This window comes from Hippoglossus stenolepis, chromosome 6 (assembly GCF_022539355.2).
Source record: "Hippoglossus stenolepis isolate QCI-W04-F060 chromosome 6, HSTE1.2, whole genome shotgun sequence".
Taxonomy (NCBI): domain Eukaryota; kingdom Metazoa; phylum Chordata; class Actinopteri; order Pleuronectiformes; family Pleuronectidae; genus Hippoglossus; species Hippoglossus stenolepis.
The window spans coordinates 1620070-1639707 of NC_061488.1; the positions used below are offsets into that span (position 1 = coordinate 1620070).

At 44.9% G+C, this 19638-nt stretch overlaps 2 protein-coding genes across 3 annotated transcripts in view; both read right to left on the bottom strand.

Annotated features, from left to right (window-relative positions):
• Window positions 1-7928, bottom strand: part of plxnb3 (plexin B3) — a 37864-nt gene extending 29936 nt beyond the window's left edge. The window contains exons 1-2 of one of the 2 annotated variants that reach the window (XM_035158527.2): window positions 7794-7928; window positions 329-399 (exon numbers count right to left, since the gene is read on the bottom strand). The gene's annotated coding sequence lies outside the window, so the exon portion shown is untranslated. The remainder of the gene's footprint in view (window positions 1-328; window positions 400-7793) is intronic. The other variant, XM_035158528.2, reaches the window with a different exon arrangement.
• A 473-nt stretch (window positions 7929-8401) lies between these two features.
• abcd1 (ATP-binding cassette, sub-family D (ALD), member 1) lies at window positions 8402-16356 on the bottom strand. The gene is given in 19 exon segments (XM_035159775.2): window positions 8402-8977; window positions 9914-10001; window positions 10305-10430; window positions 10528-10612; window positions 10944-11089; window positions 11166-11311; window positions 11624-11718; window positions 12079-12250; window positions 12402-12544; window positions 12637-12817; window positions 12908-13045; window positions 13047-13099; window positions 13174-13348; window positions 13446-13633; window positions 13719-13876; window positions 13960-14057; window positions 14174-14422; window positions 15591-15654; window positions 15752-16356. Coding segments are annotated over 17 exon segments (2244 nt in total). The 5' UTR covers window positions 14291-14422; window positions 15591-15654; window positions 15752-16356; the 3' UTR covers window positions 8402-8842.
• Window positions 16357-19638: the final 3282 nt, after the last annotated feature.

Sequence of the window (19638 nt, forward strand, 5' to 3'; positions counted from 1 at the left end):
AACGATTCAACGTGACTGAATGAGAAAGTTCGTTCAGAGACTGAGAACAAAGACTTCTCTGTTACACACAAACACAGACACACACAGACACACACGCACACACACACTAATGATCTCTTAATCTGAATCTGCAGATTCCTCTGAATCAACCAATCAGATCAGTGCGTCCTCCTCCAATCACTGAGTCTCTCTACAGAAACAAACTTCCACTCTATCTCATATTGATGACATCATTGGTCACCATGTGGCGGCTGTGTGAGGTCACCGGTTGCCGTGGCAACCATCTGGACGCCCTGACTCAGCACGCAGAGATTAAAGTTTGACCGACCTGCTGAGACGAGCGGCGGCGTCTGCGATGAGGAAACTGAGGAGGAACCTTCTTCATCAGGAGGACGTTTCCTGCAGGAACACAAACACAGATGCACGTGATGCCACGTTTTCTTTCAGTGATCGTGAGCAAAGCACAAGAGGTGGAACCCACATGAAGACCATTACAACGTGTGGACGATACGGTCTCATGTCAGAGTCATGTGACGGTAGAACAAAAACAAACAAACAAATGCAGCCCCATCCACCATCTGCCTTCAAGGTGCAGGGAGGTCGAACAATGAATCACTTCCTGTTCGTCAGCTGGAGCCTGGAGTGAGTTAATGAGCAGATAATCAATCACGGCAGATATTGATCGATGATCTGGAGACTGAGCAGCTCACACTCGTTTGTCCTCGACCAATCAGAGCCTTCATGTTTGCATACAAACACCACTGACACCTGGTGGCTATGAAGCAGATGACGAGGAACTACAACCGAATCAGCCTGAGCATCAACGAAGAAAAGAAGAAAATATAACACACACACACAATCATACAAAACAACACACACATGAAAACACACAAAAACAACACGCCCATTCAGCAGTTTCAGTCTCTTTGTGTCGGATGGATTTTAGAGTCTGAAAGACGACACACGCACACGCACACACACACACACACACACACACACACTCGTCCTTGAAGATAAATCAACACCCTCCTCTCTGTCTGCCTGTGTTTGTTGGTGTTTCTGTATCTTTATGAGGACCAGCCTGAGGATGAATCTGAGGGTCTTCTCTCTGTGTTTGGTCTCCACCACCTCCCTCACTGTGTCAGCAGGATGGAGGTTTATTCTGAAAACTCCGAGACTGGAGCAGACTGGAAAAAGAGTCTGAAAGGCTCCTTTAACTCTGATAATCAGTGGGTCCTCACATTGACAGTAACATGTAACAGTGTGAGAGGAAGTGGTCCTGTAGAGAGGTCAGAGGTCAAACACAGAGCGTCTATTCATGCATCACAGTAAATATCAGCTCTGTGCTCAGACTGACTGTGAACTCAGCAGCAGGAAGTCCATCTCACTGATGAAGCTTCATGTTTTTATGAAAACGGTAGAAAGGATTTTAATCTTTATGAAACTGAGGAGACCAACGAGACGATGAATGAAAACACCGTTCACACCTTCGTCATTAAATAACAAAATAAAATACACACACTGAGTAAGACAGTTTGTTACAGGATGATTTTCTCACTGTCACATCTTACCTGTCCCACTCTTCAATCTATGCTCTTATTTTGAAAAGTAAACCTGGAGGAGTCAGTTCTTATATATAGTGTAAATATGTTATTGTTTATAATGTAAATATATGTTATCATACATTATGTACATTTATTATCATATCTATTGTAAATGTGTTATTGTATATGATGTGAATATATATTATATCATATATGTAAAATGAATATATATGTTATTACTTTTGCTGTTTCTATTGTTTTATATCTGGATGTTTTTACTTTATTTTCTGTGCAGAATTTTTATTTTTCGCAGCCTCCAAACAGAAAACCATCATTTTAATCCTCATTAAACTGACCCTGATACACACACACACACACACACACACATATATATATACACACAGACAGGCGTGCACACACACACACACACAGTCAGTAGATTAGGTCGCCTGCCTTCATTCACTAATCTGTGGAGTTTATCTGATGGTTGTAACTCTGCAAACTGAGACATTATAGAACACTAATCTGGATATATGCAACACACACACACACACACACACACACACACACACACACACACACACACACACACACACACACACACACACACACACACACACACACACACACACACACACACACAGGGAGAGACAGTGATTTAGTGTGTGTGTTTCTAAATTGGGGGTGTAACAGATGCCAGTGAAGACAGCTGCACTCCAACGTAGCAATTATTCACACACACACACTCAGACAGTATAATCTTCAGTGTGAGGGTAGTGACACCACATTATTCCACAGTCTATAATCTAAACATTCACACTGAGACAAGGGGTGTGGGGGGGGGTCACATCTGAAGAACCTTTAAATCAACTTGAAACTACCTGAAAGCAGCAGCTTGGTTACAGAGAGTCTGATGTGTGAGTGTGAACAAGGAGAAAGTTTCCTCCTTCTCTCCCTGAGCGTCTGTTCTCTGTGACTCTGGTGAGTGGGTTCCATTTCCTGTGAGAAGAACTGACTGAGAGTCAGCTTCAACTGTCACAACCAGCTCCAGGTGAAGAGTGAAGCTGAACTGAGATCAGTTAAAAACACTCTGAAGTTATTAAAAACCAGAGTTTATCTCCAATATTCAGCAGGAAACTTAGAAAACATAAAGAATTCTACAGAGTTTGATGGATTTGTTACAGCTGCAGCTATTCTGGTCCAGGAAGCAGAGGATCATGGGTAATATTTCAGTTAGGTTGTGTTTCAGTTCAGAGGGACGACTCAGTCAGAGCTCAACACACTGATACACTTTGCTTTTTCTACACATGAAAACCACTTCATCGTCAAACGTTGGATGACGTCATCAACACAGATTATATGTGTAGAATCATCAGTTAAGATTACGTCGCAGGAGCAGCCTCGACGACGCCCCCACGATGGTTGGAAGGTGTGAATCTGACCTGAAATACTGTGTGGCTGCAGGGGGCGCTGTCACTCAGTATTTCAGGTCAGATTCACACCTTCCAACATTTTTCAGGGCAAACGATCACAACCAGCTGATGACGCCATCTTTCTGCCGCCATGTTTGTTTTTATTCTGAAGCCACGTTTGACCACACAAGTTACTGCGAGTTCCCAAATCTCCGGAATCACAGAAATCATTTAGTGTGCGTTCCTTCCTCTCGACTGGATCTGGTCTAGAGTCACAATCTCTCGATGAAAAGATTCAACATTTGTTACATCTGTCATTAACGTCTCTCATCTCTGATACTTTATTATAACAATGTTAACGATATTATACCAAAGCATCATTATTTAGTGACATCACTGTGGCGAGAGAAGGAAGTGGTTTAACCAGAGGAAATTGAAACTGAGCGACAGTAAATACAGTTCATTATACCACTTCCTCCTTCATTAAACACACACACACACACACACACACACACACACACACACACACACACACACACACACACACACACACACACACACACACACACACACACACACACACACACACACACACACACACACACACACACACACACACACCTTCAGTAAATTACCATCTTGTGGTTGTTGTCTCCAACCAGCTGCAGTTTTAGTCACATTCATGTTTATCTACTCATGAGGTCACTGTGACTTTTGACCTTTGACTCCTGAAATTGACTCCATTCATCCGTGAGTCCAAGTGACAACTGGTCAAAATCCTCATTCAGGAGCGTGGTCCTTCAGTCCAACAGGATTTAAATAGTCCCCGCTTGAGCTCAAGCTGGGTTTGCACTCCAGCTTCGGTTTATAGCTGCTCCTGAGCAAACGTGAAATAATTATCTTTCTCAAACTGTTGAACAAATCTTTTCATTTGTTTGTCTTTGTTCACCGACAGTGTTTAAATAAAGCTTCTCTTTAGAAGCCTGACTGTTTGTTGCCACTGATTCGCCGTGAGCTTTCAATAAAGTTCATTTCAATTCAGACTCTTTGTTCAGACAGTCAGTCAGTGGAGCCCTGACAGCGCCCCCTGCAGTCTGACCACATCCTGACATTGTGGATTTCAACTAACTTGTAAATTTAAGGTCAAGTTCACAAGAATCTGTCTTATTATCAGTGTTATTATTGATGATTTTTATTAAACATAAAAAACACAGAGCTCAGAAAACTAAAAAAGTCAAGTTTTCCTCATCAGATGTTCTCCATGATACTGTGTGTGTGTGTGTGTGTGTGTGTGTGTGTGTGTGTGTGTGTGTGTGTGTGTGTGTGTGTGTGTGTGTGTGTGTTGACTCCAGGGAGCGATCCAGAGAAACCAGCTTCTTTATGGATTATTAAAATCACCTCCAGCTACACACAGTCAGTGTGTGTGATCTGACGCATACACACACACAGAAACACACACACCATCCCCTTCCCTGTTTAGGGGGGCTCAGCAGTTAGTGTGATCAAGGACGCTTCATTCACACTCCACAGTGTGTGTGTGTGTGTGTGTGTGTGTGTGTGTGTGTGTGTGTGTGTGTGTGTGTGTGTGTGTGTGTGTGTGTGTGTGTGTAATCTGTGCAAAGGCCACGCCCTAATCTGGGATCAACAACAGACCCCCCCAACAGTCTTCAACCCCCTCCTCGTCTTTGTGAGTTTCTGTGGTTTCTTGTCTCCGACTAAACTCTATCACACCTTCTCTGGTTCAGACCATCAGACAGTTCAGTCTGAACCATCAGGTGTGAAAGGTTCCTCTGACCACGTCCAGACCAACGCACCGAAGTTTAGTCCGACCAGAGGAGGAGGTCCGGATCAAACTGAACCCTGGTTCGGTTCGACTGCAGAGAGAAAGCTAGAGGTGTGGACAACACTTACTAAGAATGACAGCACAATTGTAATAACAGTAACAGTCTGTAATACTAATATAGTTCATAATTGTCGGACTGATTGTATTAACTGATGAAAAACCATGCATGTGCAGTAATATTGAAAATTGTGTATGTGATACATCGAGAAGCATCGTTGTGCGTTTGAATCGTAATCAAATGGAATCACGAGGCTGGTGAAGATTCACACCTCCAGTGAAAACACTCTTTGACTAATTTGGACTTTTGGACCAATCACAGGAAGTAGAGACAGCATTAAACAATAGAAGAAGAAAAGACGAGGAAGCAGCTGCGGTCTTAAAAAATGTGTCCCTAAATTACAATGTGAAAGCAAAACTAACAGATCAAATGAAAGAAACACATGAAGCTTCAGACTCTGAGGAAACGTGTCAGTGGATCCAGGACTCAGGTCATCAGGTCATCAACGATACAGACCATCACGTCACATGAGCTTCACACACACCAGCTGACGTCACCGGATCACACCGGAGTCTGACGCGCATTCTTACCTAAATATGATTATTGATTAATGAGAAACACAAACTGAGCTGAGGTCATGTGATAGTTAATCAGAGAGGAGGTCTCACTCTGTTGCATTTGTCAGAATCGGAAATCAGACGACACAAAGTGACTTTTTGTGGTTTTAATAAAGAGACGAATATGAACGACAACACACACACACACAGAGACACACACGCACCAACCCTCAGGGAGTGTGTGTTTCAGTGTGTGTTTCAGTGTGTGTGTTGGAGCCTCTGGCTCAGAGTCCCTGAGGAATTTAACTCTTTCATCTGCAGAAACAGATGAAGCTCACACGCTCACACACACAGAGAGAGACACACACACACGCGCTCACACACACGCTCACACACACACACTCACTCACTCGCTCTCACTCACTCACACACACGCGCTCACACACACGCTCACACACACACACACACACACACACACACACACACACACACGCTCACACGCACACACACACACACACACACCTCTGTCCATACTGACATTTTTAGTTTTAAAACTCATCACTGTTGCTATGGTTACGTCTGCCATCCTCACGACTCTGGATTTTCCAGCCTCTAAATCAGAGACTTTTATAAACGCTGCTGGTCTCGTTTTTAGTTCAGAAATTCCAGGTTGTGTTTTATTCTGGACGAACAGAACCTGAGACTTTTGTAAACGATGATGCAAACGCCCACGTTCTCTTCCTGATTGGTTCTTATCAGTCACATGACTCGACTACCAGCGGTGGATACAAAGTGTCACTAACACTTCCTGTCAGTAACAGTTCCACCTCGTCATCGCTCAGAGAAAAGAAATCCCTGCTCGGACTTTTCACCATCACTGTTCCTCGTTTCCGGTGACTGTTTACGCCACATGACCAGTGAATGTGAATGGTCATGTGACATGTGACATGTGTTTTCAGGTGTGTGGCCCGAGCCTGGTTCTAAAGTGAACCCAGTAAACACACACACTGAACACACAGCGTGTGTGTAGATTAAAGGTGATTAACCAGAAATACTAATCTGACTGTGAATCTGGACTCAGACTAAATCCATCAGATTAGTCAAATGGACGTTTCAGTTAAACCATCTTCATCACTTTGATGATGACGATGTCACTGCTGCTGCTTCACACAGGTCACATGACCCAAGTGTCAGATTCTCACACACACATTCACACTGTGACACTGAAAAACAACCTTCATTTAATCTTCAGAACACTTTCAGGCCCCGTTCTGAGTGTCTCAGGTGTGAACTCAGGTGTGAACTCGGGTCACGTGATCGACAGCGTCACTCAGACACCGGTGGTCAGCTGTGCAGAGTCGAACATCACGTTGTCTCACAGCAGGTGTGATCAGTGCGTGTGTGAAACCTGTTTCCAGCTGATTCTCTGAAGTCGACTTCGCGACACAAAGAGACAAACTGTTGACACCAAATAAAATGCGTTTGTACTGTCACATGTTTTACAGGGCACAGCAGCCTGAGGCCCCGGGGCCAAAACCAGGCTGGGCCCCTGAAGGTGTGATCAGATCAGATCAATAATCAATATGTAATCAATCCATCGATCAATACACGGACACTGACTCACAGCAGAACAAAGAGCTGAACCAGAATCAGTCTCACCACAGACTACACACAACTTCCTGAGTGTGTGTGTGTGCGTGTGTAAGGGGGGGGGGGCACTTATTGTCTTTATTGTTTTTGTTCAGAGTCACGTGATTCAGACTTCCCTTATGTAACGTCAGCAAAGGTGACTTCAACATTCACTTCACACAGTGTGTGTGCGTGTGTGTGTGTGTGTGTGCGTGTGTGTGTGCGTGTGTGTGTTGGAATGCCAGCAATTCAGAATGCGGCTGCGGGCTGAGCCGTGCCAGGACAGGCTGGGAACAGACGCGCGCGCGCGCGCACTGACACTGACACACACACACACACACACACACAAACACATACATACACACTCTCACACACACACACACACACACAGTCGGTTGTTCTTGTCGTTTTCCAGATTCACTGACACCCACAATAATAAAAGATTTGAGAAGTAACCGGATTCAAACACAAACCAGACTCCGTTATAAAAATGTCAACTTTAAAACTCGTTGCTTTTTAGCTTATTAATGACGTTATTTAACGTTTGTGTGAGATTAACTCTAGAAAAGGACAAGAACAACCGACACTGAGTAAAACTATTGCAGCCGAATGACAGACCGGCTCCTCCCGGTTCTAATGAACCAGCTTCAGTCACTTCTCTCTGGTTTTAAGTCTGAAAAAACCTGACAACATGTAAAAATCGTTTGATTTCAGAGCGGAGTCCGGCGCGAGGCTGAGACACGCGCCCCTTCCTGAAGCTCCGGAGGCTCGGGCGGTAAAAGGAGACCGTGCGATCCGGGTCACACTCACCTGAGCTCGGCCGGCTGCTCCGCGCTGCTCCGGAGTTCGACCCGCCCGGACAAAGTTGGATAAACCCGCCCGGTCCAGCGGAGACAAAACCTAACGATCCGCACCGAGATCCGCACAACAGGTCCGACACAGACCCCGCCCCGCTCCGCGCGGCGCCGGGGGGGCTTTTCTGACGCTCCCCGGGAACAGAACCGACAACCCACTGCAGCCGCTGCCTGGCTCAAAGGCTGTGTCGTGTCAGCAAGTATGAAGGAGAAAGAACTGATTATCGATCATTGATTGTTTCCTAAACAGGATCAAGAAACAAATCATCAATCATCAGCTGATTTACTGAAGCTATAAGTGTCAAAGTAACACAGTACTCCAAATACTCAGAGTATTAGAGTATTCAGAGTGCTCCTTGTATTCATCATACTCAAAGAGTCAGAGTATTTTGTGTAGTCAAAGTATGAGTTCTGTGTACATCCAGAGAATCAACGTACACCATGTACATAGTATCAGAGAACTTTGTGTTCTCAGAGCATCAAAGTATTCTGAGTACTCAAGAGAAGAGAATACCTTATTCTCCTGAGCTTTATTTTGAAAAGCATGACACAGGAACACGTTTGTTTTCATTATATTTTCAATTTTATTTCATCTTCATCACATTCAAATCTTCCTCTTGTTTATTGATTCATTGGTTATTGATTCATTGATCAAGTGCTTGATTATAATATAATATATATAAAATATTGATTCTATCAGTACAAACATTTAAAAATGACATGACCTCTGACCTCACACCAGGATTCATGTGACTGAATCTGAACATGACAGATAAAATTCACTTTAACAGTAAAAAGACCAGATCAGATCAGATCAGACCAGACCAGACCAGACCAGACCAGATCAGACCAGACCAGACCAGACCAGACCAGACCAGATCAGACCAGACCAGACCACATCAGACCAGACCAGACCACTTGAACATCAGTTTCAGTCACATGAACAGTTGCTTGTTTCCATGGTAACAAGTAAAAACAGCACAGTTCTTAAATCACAGTTAAAACTCAGGAGAGAGAACCCCCCTCCTCCTCCTCCTCCCCTCCTCCCCCTCTCTCTCCCAGCAGGACACACAGCTCCGTCAGTCTCTGCTGCATCTTAGGAATCCCAGAGAGCTGGTTCTCCAAACGCTGCTTCTCCTCCTGCAGAGACCACAACCAGGTTAGAGACCATAGACCAGAGGTTGGAGACCAGGGACCAGATGTTAGAGACCAGGGACCAGATGTTAGAGACCAGGGACCAGATGTTAGAGACCAGAGACCAGAGGTTAGAGACCAGGGACCAGATGTTAGAGACCAGGGACCAGATGTTAGAGACCAGGGACCAGATGTTAGAGACCAGATGTTAGAGACCAGGGACCAGATGTTAGAGACCAGAGGTTAGAGAACAGAAGTTAGAGACCAGAGGTTGGAGACCAGAGACCAGATGTAAGAGACCAGGGACCAGATGTTAGAGACCAGATGTTAGAGACCAGAGGTTAGAGAACAGAAGTTAGAGACCAGAGGTTGGAGACCAGGGACCAGATGTTAGAGACCAGGGACCAGATGTTAGAGACCAGAGGTTAGAGACCAGAGGTTGGAGACCAGAGGTTGGAGACCAGGGACCAGATGTTAGAGACCAGGGAACAGAGGTTAGAGACCAGATGTTAGAGACCAGAGGTTAGCGACCAGATGTTAGAGACCAGATGTTAGAAACCAGATGTTAGAAACCAGATGTTAGAAACCAGAGGTTAGAGACCAGATGTTAGAGACCAGAGGTTAGCGACCAGATGTTAGAGACCAGATGTTAGAAACCAGATGTTAGAGACCAGAGGTTAGAGACCAGATGTTAGAGACCAGATGTTGCAGATCACAGAAAAACAGTCAGGTTTTGTTGAACTTGATTTATTTCAAATCTGTAAAAGTCACATGATTTGGTTTAGGTTATGGTAAGGGCCTAGGGAATGCATTATGCCAATGAGTGTCCTTACTGAGATAGAAGTACAAGTGTGTGTGTGTGTGTGTGTGTGTGTGTGTGTGTGTGTGTGTGTGTGTGTGTGTGTGTGTGTGTGTGTGTGTGTGATGGTTTGATTTATGTACCTGCAGAGACAGACGGGTGGAGGCATCCAGAGGTTCAAACCTCCATCCTCCTTCTCCATCAAACTGAAGCAGGTGAGAGTGGTACTTCCTATTTGAGAAAAGAGGAAGAGGATCAGGGTGTGACTGCTGAGAGCAGCTAGGAGCTCTGCTGCCCCCTGCAGGACAGAAACAAAACTGCTGTATCTGAACCTTTTTAATAAGGAAAACTGACCTTTGACCTTTAAGGTCTGTTTGAAACACTGAGTCTCACAAACAGAACAAGTTTCACTGTTTAGTGCTGAACACATAAGTCAATCAATCAATCAATGAACTAATCAATCTGATACATACTGTGTGTGTGTGTGTGTGTGTGTGTGTGTGTGTGTGTGTTGTGTGTGTGTTGTGTACTGACCACAGGGACGGTCTGTGTGTGATTGAGAGCAGAGCTATCCCAGCATCCTTTGCAGCCTGGAAGATGTGTCCCTCCACGTCGATGCTGACAGCGCTCGTACATTCGTCCAACAAAGCGTAACGAGGGCTGGTCGAGAGACATTCACACCACAGGGAGAGAGAGTCAGTCAGACAAAAAGACAGAACCACAAAGACCAGTTATAAAACAGTGAGGGAATATTTACCAGTGGTAGAACATACGAGCCATCCCCATCCTCTGTTTCTCTCCTCCAGATAAGACGTCCTTCCAGTCGCAGACCGATTCCCAACCTGAGACACACACACAGTTTTCTGATTTAAACACAACAACAGGAACATGTGGGGAACTGCGAGGGGCGGAGCCTGTAGAGCAGCAGGAGGCCGGACATGACGTATAAACTCTGCTGTGGAAAGATCAGTGTTGTTGTTTACAGCTCATCCACACCGGCGTCGGCCCTCATCACCAGAAGCTCTGGAACCTCCTCGTCTTTAAAAGTTGACGTCTTCGTCTTCTACGTGCACGGCTCCTCTTCTTCATCCTGAGATCTTTGTGTTCTTCCAGTTTTTCTTCTAGAAAATGTTCGGATCAGGTCTGAATACAGTTTCACACACACACACTGACCTTCCTCTCGGTCTAGGATGTAGACCAGGTGGACAGTGTGAAGAATCTCCTCCAGGTGTGAATCAGTGATTCCTCTCTGCACCATCTCCTCCACTGAGTCTGGATAGATCACCTGGTCCCTGAGGGTTCCCTCTGACATGTAGGGCCTGTAGAGTCCACACAAACATGTCATCTGAGCGCCACCATCAGTACTAGAGCAGAAGTGCATGGTGACAGATTTACCTCTGAGGGATGTAGAACATGTGCTGAGGTTCTGGACGATACAGAACTCCTCCATAAACAGGCCACAGTCCACTGAGGATCCTGAACAGAGAACTCTTCCCACAACCGTTCGGACCTGTGATCAATACATTCATCCCCTCATCCACCTACACACACACACCACACACACACACACACACACACACACACACACACACACACACACACACACACACCCACTGTTTCAGTATGTTAATGAGATCAGACTCTAGCTGACCTCTTGTGTTTCTTATATGACATCCCATTCCCTCTGCCCCAGGCTGAGTGTGTGTGTGTGTGTGTGTGTGTGTGTGTGTGTGTGGGTGTGTGTGTGTGTGTGTGTGTGTGTGTGTGTGTGTGTGTGTGTGTGTGTGTGTGTGTGTGTGTGTGTGTGTGTGTGTGTGTGTGTGTGTGTGTGTGTGTGTGAGTATTAGTGTTACCTGAATGTTGAGGCTGGACACCACCACGTCTCCGGTCGGTGTGATGATTGGCAAGTTCTCACAGCGAATCCCCTTCTCCACACTGATCACATGACCTGAAAACAACATGAGTCATGAGATGAGTGATTGGTTAATGATTGAACTCTGATTGGTTACTGTCCTGATTGTTAGTTTCGATGATCTTCAACTCAACACTGACCTCCAGTGGTCAGCATCGTGTTTACATCCATCATTATATGAGACACTTTTAAAACCCACCACTGTCTTTAATGTCTCCCTGATGACATCACTGAGTTCATTTTACCGGCACGTCTAAATGAAGCTGAGGCTAAAGCTCCTGTCCTCTGACCTTTGACCTCAAACATGATGAAGGTCTGTCATGAGGACAAGGAACTGCAGGGGCCTCCTCTTCATCAGCTGATCTGATCTCAGCGTCACATTACGTTTAGACCAACCTCTGGTCTGCAGTCGTCCACAGACTCTGTGACCATGTTGGATCACAGCTCCGCCTCCTGGCGAGGCCTCTTCTTCTCTGTCGCCATTGCGACGGTAGATTCCCTGATTCACGTCTTCAAACACGTCCAACATCTCAGAGACTCGAGCTGTGTAACCCGCCAGCTCGGTCACCTGGAGACACACAGACACACTGACGTCATCACACGTGACCTCTGACATCACTGTCGCTGCCACCTCAACATCTCTATCAAACATAACACCAACGGAGGGCAGCAGAGAGGGGAGAGGAGAGAAGAGGAGGAAGAGGAGTAGGATGGGTCACCTCCTTGTATGAGCTCATGATTCTCTCCACAGCGTCGGCAGCAGCGTTCAGGAGGTTCCTCGCCGTGGTGAACGCCTGCGTCCTCTCACTAACCAACTCTTCCTCCTTCATCACCATGGCAGCCAGCTTCACCTCCTCAGAGTCTGACCATCAGGGGTCAAAGGTCACACAGGTTATCATTACCTCTATGTTTATATTTTGATGAACCTTATTAATATACACAGAGAATTTTTACCATATTTGGAGTATCCTGTGGCGGTGATGATCGGCACAGCAACCATCACCAGGCCGGACGCGCTCCAAACATACTTCATGAGGAACTGTTCCAACATGACGTACCAGAGACGCTTCAACAGGATTTGATGGATCTGAGACGACAGAGATGAGTAGCTCCTCTGCAGCTGGGCCAGCTCCACCTACGAATCAAACACACCCACACTCAACATTAACACCACAGACGGAGGTACTGTCTGCAGTTGTCCAACAGGGGGCGGGGCTATGTTTACCTTGTGTCCTCCATAGAATGCAATCTCCTCAGAGTTGGCGATGATGCGTGAGTGCATGTATCTCAGGTCTCCTTTCTTCTTCGCCTCTTCAGCAACCAGTTTCCCGAATCGAGGCGAACATGCACGCAGAACATTGGCGTGTGAACGCCACCACCAGGCCAGCGATGACGGAGGGCCAGGTGGTGTTTGCTCCTGCAGGAGGAAAGTCACAGTGACCTCTAGTGTTTCAGCAGTGACACTGACTCAGTGTGATGAGGTAGACAAACCTTTGGAGTGGGCGGCACGCAGCAGCGTGTAGCAGGTGACGACCACGTCCAGGATGGGTTTGGTCAGGTTGGAGTAGAGGTGAGCGACTGACGCTGAGAACATGACGATGTCTTCAGTGAGAGACTGGTCAGGGTTGGACAGACGACCGTCCATGTTGCTGACGCGGTAATATGTCTGCAGAGACACAGGGACACCACAGTGCTGTGAGGCGTTCAGGAACATATAAATTATTCCTGCTGTGTGTGTGTTTGTGTGTGCGTGTGTGCGTTACCTGGTTGGTAAAGTACAGCTGGTAGGCGTGGTTGACCAATCGGCTCCTGAACCTAAGTGCCAGCTGACCCTCCAGGAATCTAATGGTGCTGTTGATGAAAGTCGCAGGAACAGCGACGAGGAGCCACTTAGAGATCTGCAGCATGAACGCCTGAGGGTCCTTCTGCACGATACACCTGACGATCACACCTGCACACCATCAAAAACATTGATTATTAACATGTGATACACCTGACAATCACACTGGGACAGACGGGGACAGACAGGGACAGACCGTCCAGAGCAGCAACGTAGATGGACAGGAAGGTCCTGGACATCAGAGTGATAGAGTGCAGAACCAACAGACCGACCTCTGGACATAGTAACCGAGGAAACAAAAGTTTCAACAGACGAGACAGTCTGAGGAGAAACTCCCTGTTGACTGACGGAGACCTGAAGACACAAAGAGACATCTGTCGTCATAGGAACAGGTCCATAATACGCACATACACATAATAAAACACACACATACACACCTGCTGTCACTCTTCTTTTCTCTGCTGTTCTCCTCAGAGGAAGTGACCACACCTACAGCCAGGTTAGCTCCACCCGGCTGTTTACCTGCTGCACTTCTCTAAAAACAAAACAAACACACAGTTATCTATACACAAAGTGTACATGTGTGTGTGCCTTTGTATGAGTTTGTACTTGTGTGTGTATGTGTGTGTGTGTGTGTGTGTGATGTCTCACCTGTATCCTCCTCCAGACGTATGGGGACAGTTTTTTGACGGCATACGCGGCGAGCAGCACAGCCGTCAGCTTCCTGAGTCTGGAGCTCCGCCTTAACATTTGACAGTCCAGCTGCATCCTGTCAGAGACGTAACAGCTGACCAATCAGAGAACAGAAGCAGGAACAGCAGCGCGTCACAGGAGTCCGCTGAGGACAGCAGGGTCTTCGTCACGGAAACAACATGCTGACCTCCGAGTGTGAGGCTCCACCTGCACAGGTGAGACAGAGAACCTTCATCACATTGTATATATATACAGACGATCAGTGACTGTATATAAAGACGATAAGTGACTGTATATAAAGACGATAAGTGACTGTATATAAAGATGATCAGTGACTGTATATAAAGATGATCGGTGACTGTATATAAAGATGATCAGTGACTGTATATAAAGATGATCAGTGACTGTATATAAAGACGATCAGTGACTGTATATAAAGATGATCAGTGACTGTATATGAAGACGATCAGTGACTGTATATAAAGACAATCTCCAACTCTCATCATCATTTGCTGATTGATTAATTGATCAGTGTTTATATATATATATATTATGAAAAATAATCAGTTCATTGATGATAAAAAGTTGTTGATCGACTCATTGATTAATCTTCTGCAGACGTAACTATTATCATAAAGTAATGTAGTGGAAAAAAGTCTGGTGGAAACCTATTTTGTAGTTGAAGAGTAACTTTTTGCAGACCTTTCTATTACTTATTGACTGTCCAAGTACCTAATGGAAACGTATGCAAATCATTTTCCTGTGTCTTAATTCCTGTTTCAAACTGCGCCTACAGAACCGGTCTGAACTGGCTCAGACAGACAGCCTTAGTTCTCCTATATAAGATCCTTGCATTTGACTGTCCTGCATCTTCACTCTGAGATCCCTGTGACTCTCTGTGTTGATCCTTTCTGCAGAAAGCCTCTATTAAAATACACAAAGACAAATTTGGTGTTCCAGCCTCTTGTATTTTCAGATTTCCATCTCAGTAACTTTTAGTCTCTGATCTGTAGGATCAGCTACTTATGTGTTTATAATTTTCACTTTCTTACATTTACCTGATCAATAAGAGCTGAAACCATCATCCATGTATTGATCTGTGTATTGGCAGGAAATCAATGATCTCTCACTGTTTACTGAAAAACTATCAAACCAAGTAACAATAATAATCCTAACTTGTGAACTTGTTTTAATACTGTCACATTAACTGATCCATACAAATAGTACTTTATCATGTGTTCTGGTACTGTACTATTCCTGTGTATTAGTATGGTATTACTGTGTATTACTGAAGTACTACTGTAGTGTTACTATGTATTACTGTAGTTTTACTCTCTCATGAATGTTCATTAGTATGCAGTATTGGTACTTTTACCTCAGTAAACTAGTTGACGTGGTAACGGTCTCTCCTTCGTCCTTCAGATTAAATCCCGGGGAACCTGTTGAGTGAAGCTCGGGTTGGTTAGCTCCGGTTGGTTAGCTCCGGTTAGTTAGCTCCGGTTAGTTAGCTCCGGTTAATCAGCTCTGGTTAGTTACCGTTAGCTTGGACCAGTTTGTTCAGCGTGTAGCAGCTTCTCACAGCTGCAGCTCTTCACAGATTGAACATGTTAAATATCCGCTGTTGTACTTTAATCCAACGAGCCGGCAGCTAACAGAGCTAACGGAGCTAACACAACTAACGGAGCTAACGGAGCTAGCCGCTAGCAGCAGGAACTTTGTGGTTCCTCTGACGTTAGCATGAAAACATTCAGACTTTTCCAGTTGAGTTCGGTTCCTCTGCTCCGGGTCTGATGTCTGTCCTGCACTAACCTGTCTCTAATGTCTCTGTCCTCCACTAGCCGGTCTCTAATGTCTCTGTCCTGCACTAACCGGTATCTTCTATCACTTTAACCTGTGGACTGAAGTTTAACTGAGACAAAGGTCACACTGTTTACTTAGGATCGGCCCTGTCCCATTCCTCCTCTCCTGCCCCCTACGTCCTACACAGAGACCTTCACTACTCCCAACACATGTCACCTGACCGCTGGTAACCATTGGTTAACAGTTAGTTACTGTATTATTACTATGCATTACTGTAATATTACTGTAGCATAGCTAGTTAGTAACTGTTAGTAACCAGCTGTTAACTGTTGGTAACCAGATGTTAACTGTTGGTAACCAGCTGTTAGCTGCAGCGCCCCCTGTGGCTTTAGTCTGTGATGACACCTGCCTCCTGATTAACACTCCAAACTGAGTAGAAGAGTGTGCAGAGAAATCTTTATTCCAAAACAACATGTTAACAACATGTCAGTTATTTACATGAAGCTTTTTTCATTTTGAAGGTTCAGAAAGTTCGAAGTGGAAAAGTACAAATGACAAAAAGATAGAAAAAGATGTTAACAGACAGTTTAGAAACAAACACCAACTGTACAGTGCACCTGAACGCATCACAGCTGTCCACACAGCTGGTCCTGCACCTGAAGGGGACACAGATCATCATCATTACAAGAGTAACTAACAATAGTTACTGCATAGTACTGGTACTACAGGAGTACAGTACTGAACAGAGTGAAGTACTGAGGACACCTTCTGTTGTTACACACACATTACCGTGATAAATAATAGTTTTTATTATTTCAACACTGAGACGAGTGAACAGACTTTTTAAATACTCAGAAAATTGCACAGTTTGTTTGGAGGCTTGTGGAGCTTCTGCTGGAGGAATGTAGACCTCTGATCCTGGATTCAGCCCTGAATACTTAGAGTACTTCACAGTGGTACTACAGTAAGAAGCCTGGATCATGTGTTTCTGTCAGATGTGTCCACAGACCGTTAATAAAGATGGACACCGTGTCTCCACTTACTATCATCGTACTAAATGAACTTGAAATATCTCTAGGAATGCTGCCATCTTGTGCTGGTGCCGTCATTTGGAGTCAGAGTCTGTGCAGTGGAGCCGTGTTATTAAGATCCCACCCTTCCATCCACTTGACCAATCAGGAGTCAGCCTCAGCTGTCAATCATGTCTTAGCCTGTTTCTATATAATTAAAGAACTAATTAAAACTAAACTTATCAGAACCATGAACATCTGATTGATAACTACGTAAAATGACAGAAACCACCTTTGAGAAACATTTATTTAACATCTACTTTTGAGTTCTTTAGTTTGGTCCATGTCCCATCTGCTAACATAGAGGAGGAGCGATTTATGACCTATACTGCAGCCAGCCACCAGGGGGCAATGGAGACACTTTGGCTTCACATTTGGGAGCAGTCATGTTGTCCATCTTTATTTACAGTCTATGAATGTGACATGTTCCTGTCGATCCAGGTGAACACACAGAAAACGTGTCTGTTCTGCTTTGGTTTGATGCCACAGTCCGAAGAGGTGCATGCTGGGACTGAAGCCATGGTCAAATGACACCTGGAGTCAGAATATCTAACAAACCTTCAGTAATACGGATTTTGGTCTGATGGATGTCATTCAGTATAAACTGATGTGTGATTAGACCTGTCAATCAATCTAAGCAACAGTTCAACAACTTTGAAAAGAAAATACTCTGTGGCAGTGACGTCATCAGAACGCTGTTCACCCCCCACTTCACGTGGTTTTAACAATTCGTTCAGACGTCTTTATTAAAGAGTTCACATTAGTTCAGCTCAGTGCAAAACACGATCAATTTAGTCGATCCTTACACCAGCTGATCAACACTGTGATATCATTGTCTGATTGTCGCTGCATTTTTATCCTGAAGCAGTTGAAACAGACTCTTATTGCTCTCACACTGGATCTGGACCTGTTCCTGGACCTGATCCTGGACCTGATCCTGGACCTGATCCTGGACCTGGATCTAGGTTCGGACTCAACTCTCTGAAGACGTCTCTTTGGACTTTGTCACATTCTATTAATTAAATGATTTGTGTGCAGATGACATCATCATTTCACTTCATTTCAGAACATGAACTCTTTATGGGCGATGTCATAAACACGTTTATCTCATGCTGCCTTCAGAGGGAGCTCGTGGTTACGATGTAGGAAGTCGTATTCGTGGTGTGTTTGGCGTTCGAGTGGTTAAGTCATGAGAACACTGTTGACATGCGAACAGGCAGCAAACGTAATATAGAAGGAAAAGACTGTTGAACATTTTCCTCAGATGTGTCATAAAATTACAAAGAAATACTCAAATTAAAACATTTTATCATCCAATGACCTCTGACTTTTCTGAAAACTTGAACAAACATGACACAACTCTGAGCTTTCAGAAAAGTTGAGGTCAGAGGTATGAACTCTTGAAGGGCGTTCACATGGGCTCCTCATGAACACGGTAAATACGAACACATTTGAGAGAGGGCAGCATCTAACCAGCCTGCTAAGCTAACAGTCAAACAGGCTAACAGCCCAACAGTCTGATGGGCTAACAGGCTAAACGTCTGAGAGGTTATCAACCTACCAGCTTAATACAATAACAGTCTGATGGGCTAAAAGGCTATCAACCTGCCAGGCTAACCGTCTGACAGCCTGCAAAGCTAACAGGCTAACAACTTAACAGTCTGAGAGGCTATCAACCTGCATGGCTAACCATCTGACCGGCTAACAACCTAATAGTCTGACAGGCTAACGACCCAACAGTCTGACAGGTAAGTAGGCCACAGCCTGCCAAGCTAACAGGTTAAAAGTCTGAGAGGCTATCAACCTCCCAGGCTAAGACAATAACAGTCAGAGAGGCTAAAAGCCTACAGGCCTACCAGACTAGCATGCTAACAGCCTACCACACAGTCTGATAGGCTAACAGGCTAACAGTTTTCACAGGACACTTCAATCTTTGTTCTTTGTCAAAAGCGAACGTTGGTATTCAGGGGGCGGGGTTTACATCACATTACGTCGCACCTGCTCTCATTTGACGCACAAGGGAAAACTGTCGTGCACAAATGTAATCATGACAACAATGCTGAATTAGCTTTGGTCTGGATCCTACAGTTTGATTGGCTCATGATGCTAGTGCAGCATTTGGTTCTGGTTCTGACAATGAGACCGAGCTGCCGCACGTTAAAATCCAAACTGTAAAAACACCTGAAAAACATCACCTGCTGGTTTTTGAAGGACTCACCTGAGGAATCAAACACCTGATCTAATCACTTTATCAAAATCTTTCAAACTTTATAAACTGCTGATTGGCTGGACTGAGCTGGTGAGAGTGCATCATCATCATCATCATCATCATCATCATCATCATCATCATCATCACTTATCATCATCATCATCATCACTTATCAAAAGTTCTTATAAAAACTCTGATGTGTCCTGATTGTCTGAGCAGAGTCTGAAACTGTTTTCAGACATGATTTCATCTTTCTCATCTGAAGAAGCAGCAGGAGATCGTCTGGGTCAGACTCGTTCACAACAACAGGAAAATGAGGGAACACCGGCGTCGGCCCTCAGCAC